An 8570-nucleotide genomic window follows, 5' to 3' on the forward strand; every position below is an offset into this window, starting at 1 on the left:
TCCCTCTGGATCGAGTGACTGTTGCTAAATTTTGACATAAAAACAGAAAAAAGGGAGACTTATGTTTCATCCTACACAATTATAAAAGACTCCATACAATAACTTTATTTTGACCGATCAGTTCAGCTTGATCCAAAAAACTTCTTCATAGTTTGTATCATTTCCATAGATAAAAATTCGTCCAAAAATTCTTGAAAGTATCTCCTCAAATAAAAATGCTGTCCATGGGAGGGCTTGATTTTGATCGTTCAGTTTGTATGGCAACCATACGCTATAGTAGTCTTATATCGGTAATTTCGACAAATGAGCAGATTCTTGGAAAAAAATGAACTTGTACGAAATTTCAGATCAATATTTCGAGAACTGAGTCACTAGTTTGCGGATATTCAGACAGACGGACGTGACTAAATCGACTCATTTATTTACATACATAAGTATATCGAGTGGCCATCGTTTCCTTCTGAGCGGTATAAACATAGCAGGGTGGCAAACATAATGTAGCCTGTTCAGGGCGAGTGAGTCTATCTTCAGAACTCTAGTCTCCGGCGTGAATTGGAGTTTTGGAGATGACAGATATTTCGTCACATGCATTCCATAACATGTATGTATGTATGACCTGTACTAAAGCATTATTCTGTGTAATTTCTATTAGTTCTACTTAAAAAATTTCACAAGTCCCATCTATCGGTTACTTAATCAGGTCATATTGGCTCAGCTGCAGAGACCAATTGAACATTGTGACGAAGACTAATCTTGAATCCAAAATTTACACAGCTGCAGTAAAATGCATTCAATATGTCATCACTCGCCATTTAGTGTGTTTAAAGCGACACAAAGAACCGTTATAAAAGCGCTACCACACAGACCAAAGTTATCAATTGACTTGTAAGCTTCATTGGTACAACAATCAAGTACAAACACAGAGATGTCGTTTAAGCTGAGCATTTGCATAGTGCTCTTAGCAGTTCTATGCTGCTACACCCAAGGCGCATTCGCCAGACAGCAGCTAAGAGATAAGCAAGAACAAGCACAAGGCGCTTTAGAAAGTACCAACACTAAAAATACCGAAAACCAACTGACGGAATCCAACAATGAAGCTCCAAACCATATTGGGGAACTGTCAAGGATTGAAACAGTGCTGAGGAAGGGAACTCAAGACAAGGATGACAATGATGCTGAAGACAAAGATGATGTTGATGGCACCCGTCGTCGCCGTGGTAGACGTGGTAGGCGCCGCAATAGAAGACGTGGACGTGGCCGCAGAAGGGGACGTCGCGGTGGTAGAAGACGTCGTGGACGCAGAGGTGGCAGAAGAAGAAGAAATCGCAGACGAGGCTAAACTGTATGAGACCTAAATTAGAAAACATGATTGAAAACATACTTGATAGATTTATAAATAAAAGAAAAATTAAATAAAAAAATTTACGAAAATATGTAAAAAGTTTTGTGTAATATTGGATGTGTATTTGTAGAGCTTTCAAAGATAAATCAGCTGATCATTAGACACCTTTTATATCTACAAAGACGTCAAACTTTATAATGAAAATATATTTCTGTCGAGAAAAACTAGACATACCACTAAGAAAGTTCGAAAGAAGTAGTAACGACACTTAGTATTGTTTTCACTTTTTGAGTTTTTGGTTACAGAAGAGAACCCTCCTTACTCTCAACTGACACATTTCTTCCTGAGAACCCAACCTACTCTCAACTGACACAATTTTTCCATGAAATCACCGGATTAAGTATTTTTTGGAGACTAATTATAGGATTTGTTATATGACACTGGTTACCCTTAACCAATTATTGTGTTTTAGATACTTAAGGGCTTATATCGACTTCTAAGTCAGAAAAAACTCATTTTTTTGTTAATTTTTTTAAGAGAAAATTTTTTTAATAAATAAGTAACGAAAAAAACACTTACAGAATTTATTGTACTTAAATAATTGCAAATTATTTCGACAAAAATTGTGATTCTCTTGATCGCTTAATCGGTTTTTAAGAGGACTTTCGAAAAAGGTGTTTGTCGGTGAGGAACACTTTTCTTATAAATTTAGCTCAAATCCAAAAACCAAAAAAAATTAGCATTACTATAGATAAATACATGTAATTATGGCGAACCTTGTAAGATTTATATTTTTACCTAATGGGGTCTTCCTAAAGAAAACAGATATTTATCATGAGAAAATCTTAATTTCAGAGTGGAAAATTAGAGAAAAATTGAAAATTTCATCAAAATTTTTATTCCTTGTATCATTCCTTAGCAAATATATTTGAGAAAGTCGTATGAACATTTCTAGTCTATCTTTTCAGCCGTTTGGCAGAAAATTTTTCTCACCGCCCCAAATACAGCCTTCGCTTTTTAAGTTTTGGGAGCCGATTACGTTTAGTTAAAAACTCTTAAAAATACGACGAAATCTCCGAAACTATTTGCCAGATCAGTTACAAATTTTCGGAAAATATTCTCATATTTATATCTTCTTCTTTATTGTAGATTCCAAGTGTCGACATGATCAAGCCAGTGTAGCCGCTGTCTCTTTATTCGCTGAACTATGTCAATGTCGTCGTATAACTCTTACCGCTCATCGTTTCATTGACTGCGATATACGTCGTTGCCAATGCGCAAAGGACCAAAGGACCTCCGCAGAACCTTTCTCTCGAAAAGTCGTCACTCCGACTCATCAGATCTCATCGTCCATGCCTCTGCACCGCATTGCGGGGATGATGAGTGACTGGCAGAATTTGGTCTTTGTTTGTCTAGTTAGTTCGAAGTACATGCGATACATGAACAAAAAAAAATCGATACACAAGTGGATATAATTCCCAAATGGCTTTCTTGGCATTAGAAATGTACTCAGTTTTACAGAGATTTACCGTTTTCCATAAATCGATTGAATCTGTAAAGGCTCATTGTTCTTGTTTTGCTGGCAGCTGCGTGAACGCCGAAGTTTATTTCAGATAATTCCACTAAAAGTATGTCTTCCAAGATACTCTTGACTAGCTTAAGATATAATAAGTTTGGCGGTTTTTAGAAATATAGTATCTAAGGATTCTAGAACAGCAGATACACCTGCCTTACATCATAACTTACCAGAGCTTAGTGTCACTGACAAATAAGTGGTTTTAGGGGTGTGACTGCCAAAAATTTAGCGTGAAATAAAGGATTGGTAAAATCGGTGTAACGTTTTTTATTGACTCGCCGTAACCATAATAGAAGCTAACTAGTCCGACAAATTGAATTCAATATACCCATGATCCAAAGCACCTCTAAAAACAAGAAAGTACCCAAAAAGTGTTCCTTGTGACCCCACCTACCAATTTTAGCATTAACATGGAAACAAATTTAGTTATAACTTAAGGATTTGTAATTTATTTGCAATCATTATACATTTTTCTCATTATCAAGCATTAACGGATTAACCAGCTGTTGTTGCTGTTCCTGTTGTTGTTGTTGGCGTGGTAGGCGATGTCGTAGCAGTTGTGGTCGGTGATGTTGGTGAAGACGTTGTTGTTGTAGGTGAGGTATTCGTTGGACTAATTGTAATCGTGTAGGTACTTGGAGCAGATGGTATCACATTCGGAGCCGGTGTTGTAGTTGTAAGAAATTTCTTGAAATTGAAAGCGTTACCCTGCGACAGGCAACTCAATGCGAAGACCAGTAAAAACAATTTGATCGCCATGTTAACGAATGTTAATGATGCAGTTACAACGACACTCCACGGCTTTTATACACATTTCGAGTAATGAATGGAGCAATAAGGTGGTGTCGCATTCGTATTTCGTTAGCAATGGTTACACCAATATTTACTCAGATGTATAAATACTGTAAAAGAAGTACTCACTTAGATGGCTTAATGTTGACCCAATTTCATCTATACCTCTTCCAATAAAATAATATAATACTTACTTCAAGACTGTGCAAACACTCGAAAGCTTTAAACAAACAATTCGTTAACGTCGCTGAGCTTACGAAATTAATCATATTTTGTTCGAGTGTCAACTTTATTACGAACACAACTATTTGAGTGCCAGAAAACATTCAGCGTAGGTCGTGAAGTTATCGAAGTATTGCCTCATGCGAGACGTCCGTCCAACTCTATTAATAGCGATAACATCGATAAGTTTAAATAAACAATGCCTAAAAATCCTCGTGTTGGTCATCAGAGAGATACAAGCAGCTTTCCAAAGTAAACAGGACTTAAAAAAAACTGAACAAATGGGGTTTTCGGCAAAATCAATTGATTTTATTTAAAGTTGTCTCCTTCTGCTTCCATACAGCTTTTTGCACGGTCTAAAAGCATGTCGAAAGAGTGCTTTAGCTCGTTGGCCAGTATGGCCGCCAGTATGCCGGTGCAAGACTTTTGAGTGGCCTCTACGGCTGCATAACGCTTTCCTTTCATGGGCAAATGTATTTTTCCGAAAAGGAAGAAGTCGCATGGTGCCATATCAGGTGAATTCGGGATGTGGTTAATGGTTAAAATGGGAATTTTGCTCAAATAATCGCTCACAAGCGTCGATCGAAAGTTGGATTCTGAGCAATTTTTGGTCGTCACCCAATTTGTGCGGGACAAACCGTGCACATACCTTTCGTAAGCCCAAATGTTCGATCAAAATGCTATAAATCGAAGTTTTGGAGATGTTCAATTCCATTTCCATGGAAATTCACGCACAATTTCCTTGGAATTCCCGGTGATCACGGACGGTTGATCGACATTTATGTCCTCACGATCACAAGTATAGCTCATCATTCCATCGAATACGATATTCGCCGTGGTCAATGCGCAAGGTGTCATGAATCTTTTGCAGAACCTTTGTCTCGATAACTCGTAAAGTCCACTCATCAGATGATGCCATTGTCCATGCCTCTGCACCATATAGCAGGACGGGAATATTGAGTGATTTATAGAGTTTAGTTTTTGTTCGTCGAGAAAGGACTATATTTTTCTCAATTGCCTACTTAATCGCAAGTAGCACCTGTTGGCAGGAGATATTCTGCGTTGGATTTCTAAGCTGCGTTGTTATTGGTGTTGATGCTTTATTCAGGATAAACGAAACTGTCTACGACTTCAAAGTTATGACTGTCAACAGTGACGTGGGTGCCTAGACGCGAGTGCGACGACTGTTTTTTTTTTTTTTTTTTGATGACAGAAGATATTTTGTCTTGCCTCGTTCACCACCAGACCCATTTACTTCGCTGCCTTATCCATTCTGGAAAAAGCAGAACTAACGGCGCGCTTGTTAAGGCCAATGATATCAATATTATCAGCATACGACAGCAACTGTACATTCTTACAGAAGATGATACCTTCTTTGTTTAGTTCTGCAGCTCGAATTATTTTCTCCAAAAGTAGGTTGAAGAAGTCACACGAAAGGGAGTCTCCTTGTCTGAAATCTCGCTTGATATCGAATGGCTTGAATAGTCCTTCCCGATCCTGACGGAGCTTTTGGTATTGCTCAACGTCAGTTTACACAGCCGTATTAGTTTTGCGGGGATACCAAATTCAGACATCGCGGCATAAAGGCAGCTCCTTTTCATGCTGTCAAAAGCAGCTTTGAAATCGACGAAAAGGTGATGGGTGTCGATTCTCTTTTCACGGGTCTTTTCCAAGATTTGTTGACGGTGGACTTTAATCTTTCGCACAATAGGCTCCATAGAAACCTTTATGCGATGTTGAAGAGGCTGATATATCCTTAAGTTTGCCTCAAAAGTAAGAACGCTCAGAAGGAAACGTCGATGACTCTGTGAAGTATATACAGAAATGATCAGCTTAATGACCCAAACTGATTTAGCCATGTCGGTACTTCTTCACGTTTGTCTGTATATTTACAAACTAATTCCTCGCTTTTTGAAAGATCGATTTGAAATTTGGACAAGTTCTTTTCTCTACAAAGCGTTTCCCTACAAGGAGATACGCATTTGTCTGAACTATTATCGGTTACAATTGCCATAGAAGCAGATCAAGCATTTGTAGTTCAAACTAATTTACTTGAGAAATAATCTTCATGAAGTTTAGCATAGGCTGCCTTTATTTTGAGAATATTAAACATTTTGAACCATTTATTCGGGCAACAAGACTACTTTAATGGTTTTTAGTATGGTCTGTTAGAGAATTTACTTGAGCAAGAGCGGTACTGGACTCCTATCTCATGTTTATGAATCCAAGGGCTTTAAAGCTATACGATCAAGTCGTGAAAGGATATTTCTGTCTCCAAATCGCAAAAAAGCGACAGTTTGCTTAAAAGTAATATGCATCTTTAATAACTGAATTGGGTATATTAGCTTCCCACAAAGTCTTCCCAAGAAGGAAAAGTCGGAGAGCATAAAAATTATACATATAAAAATGATCACCGGCACGAGTTACGTCGATTTGCCATGTAGGTCTACATATCCATCTAAATCTACGCGAAAGTCCTTCTCTTAACGAAATACTGATCTGAAATTTTGCACATATTCTCTTCTCCCTAAGAAACTGCTTATTTGTCGGAACCGCCGACATTGGTTCCTTATAGCATATAGCTGTAATACAAACAAACTGATGACGGTCAACACATTGATTTGACAAGTTCTCTTTGTGAAATCTGACAAAGATTATTGCCCATCCGTAATCTTCGAACAGTATTCAGACCAAGATCTACAAGAAGTGCCCCTGTGAAGCCAGCAATCCTGTATTTAGTACGAAAAAGAATTTTTATAAACCGTTCACAGAACCCAACCAATATTTCTAATATGAACACAAATATATAATTAAAGATTTAGATTTTTTTCGTCAGCAAATATTTATTACAATGTTTATATTCGTATCGATTAAGAGGCAGATCGCATTATTGCGATTTAACCAGCGGTCGTTGCTGTCGCTGTTGGTGATGTCGGCGAAGTTGGTGATGTTGGCGAAGTTGGTGAAGTAGATGTTGGCGATGGCGGAGTCGGTGGAGTAGTTGGACTTGTAGGGCTTACCGTTATTGTATAAGTGGCGGGTCCGGTCGGTGCTACTATCGGCGCCACCGTTGTAGTTGTACAATGACCAAGTAAGTTACACACCTTTTGTAAGCCAAAAGCGTCAGAAGAGCGCATTTGTGTTACTACAAGGAGCAACAGTAAGACTTTCAAAGTCATTTTTGATAAATTTTTTACTATTCTCGTGTATTTGGAGTTTATCACTCGATTGGCATGCAACACGAGTGGCAATAACAGCAAACTATGTCTTGCACTAGTATTTATACTAGTGAGCTGGCGTAAAACTTAAGTTGGCAAAGAGCAAAATCGCTGGATTATTCGATGATATTAGTTTGTTTCGTAGCGAGATACTATTGATCTCCTTGGTTCGAATATAGTGTGTTATATTGTGAAATATTATATATACATATGTATTTAGTAGATATAGTATATGTATATGTACTAAAGTAGTATATGTACTAAATACATATGTAAATGCTCCAATATTTTTAATAACTAAATTTCATTTCATTCACAAAAACTGCTGAGGACGCAAGAGCTCGCAAGCGACCCATTTGTGTTTGAACAAGTGTTGAACGGCGCACTTCGCAGCAAAACGCGCTTGCCACTTAGCTATATAAGCTACAAAACGAATCGAATGCAGCATCAAACGCTCCGATCAACTCACGAGCGATCACTAAAAACAGACCGAAGCAGCTGTTTTCTTTCGAAATGTCTTCAAAGATTGTATACTTCTTGGCAGCGTTGCTGGCGATCCTTTGCTTGCTGCAACAATTTGAGAGCAGTGCAGCCGCTAACGCACAGCTTAGACGCGCCTTTTCGCGTGAAACGCTTGCAGCACGTAAGCAACTGCAACAGAATACCCACATCAATCGATTGAATAAGAATCAATACAACAACCAAGATAATGAGGACGATGCTGATGATGACAGTGATGATGATGCTGCGGTAGATGGTGGCGATGATGATAATGAAGATGACACTGCCAATTCGGCTTTAAGGAACGTGAACGCGGGGAATGTCGCACAAGCACATGAACAAACCGAAGTCGAGGCGACTGAAGGTGAAGGCGCCGATGATGGCGGACGCGCACGTCGCCGTAGAAGAGGTCGTGGTAGAGGTCGTCGTCGTCGCGGCCGTGGTCGTGGCAGACGCCGTGGTCGTAAAGGTGGACGTAAAGTACGCAGATCGAGACGCGGTTAGACGTAAAATAATGGGAGTGGCTTAAGAAAAGGTTTTTTAAATTAAATACAAAATGCAAAATACAAAATACATATATACATATACAAAAAATATCAAAGTCTTCTTCTTTTTCTTCTTCAATTTGACTTTAAGCTGTAGCTAAGAAAAGAGGTTCTGGGTTTTTCCGATAGCTTGTTTTATAAAATATTTGGTTACCTATAGCTTTAATTGCAGTATCTATGTAAAGATTATGATTATTATGATTATAATTATGAACTATTGTGTTCCAATCCCTGAAATACAATGGGGATATTAATGATGTATGACTCCTTAACTCATCCTTGCTTGACCACGCCTCAAATTTGGACACCAGCAAAGGGAAAATACACCATTGCTTTCAGTCTGTTTTTTCAATAAAGGCGAGAACACAAGACTG

At 38.4% G+C, this 8570-nt stretch overlaps 3 protein-coding genes across 3 annotated transcripts; 2 read left to right on the forward strand and 1 right to left on the reverse strand.

Moving 5' to 3' along the window:
* Nucleotides 1-925: 925 nt before the first annotated feature.
* On the forward strand, nucleotides 926-1339 carry LOC105224158 (protein nemuri). Its single transcript, XM_011202153.2, has one exon. It carries the CDS (start codon nucleotides 926-928, stop codon nucleotides 1337-1339), a length of 414 nt encoding a protein of 137 aa, XP_011200455.2.
* A 5490-nt stretch (nucleotides 1340-6829) lies between these two features.
* LOC105224157 (uncharacterized) lies at nucleotides 6830-7111 on the reverse strand. Its single transcript, XM_011202152.2, has one exon. The coding sequence runs from the start codon at nucleotides 7109-7111 to the stop codon at nucleotides 6830-6832; it is 282 nt and encodes a 93-aa protein (XP_011200454.2).
* Nucleotides 7112-7663: 552 nt separating this feature from the next.
* On the forward strand, nucleotides 7664-8155 carry LOC105224155 (protein nemuri). Its single transcript, XM_011202151.2, has one exon. The coding sequence runs from the start codon at nucleotides 7664-7666 to the stop codon at nucleotides 8153-8155; it is 492 nt and encodes a 163-aa protein (XP_011200453.2).
* Nucleotides 8156-8570: the final 415 nt, after the last annotated feature.

This window comes from Bactrocera dorsalis, chromosome 4 (assembly GCF_023373825.1).
Source record: "Bactrocera dorsalis isolate Fly_Bdor chromosome 4, ASM2337382v1, whole genome shotgun sequence".
Lineage (NCBI taxonomy): Eukaryota > Metazoa > Arthropoda > Insecta > Diptera > Tephritidae > Bactrocera > Bactrocera dorsalis.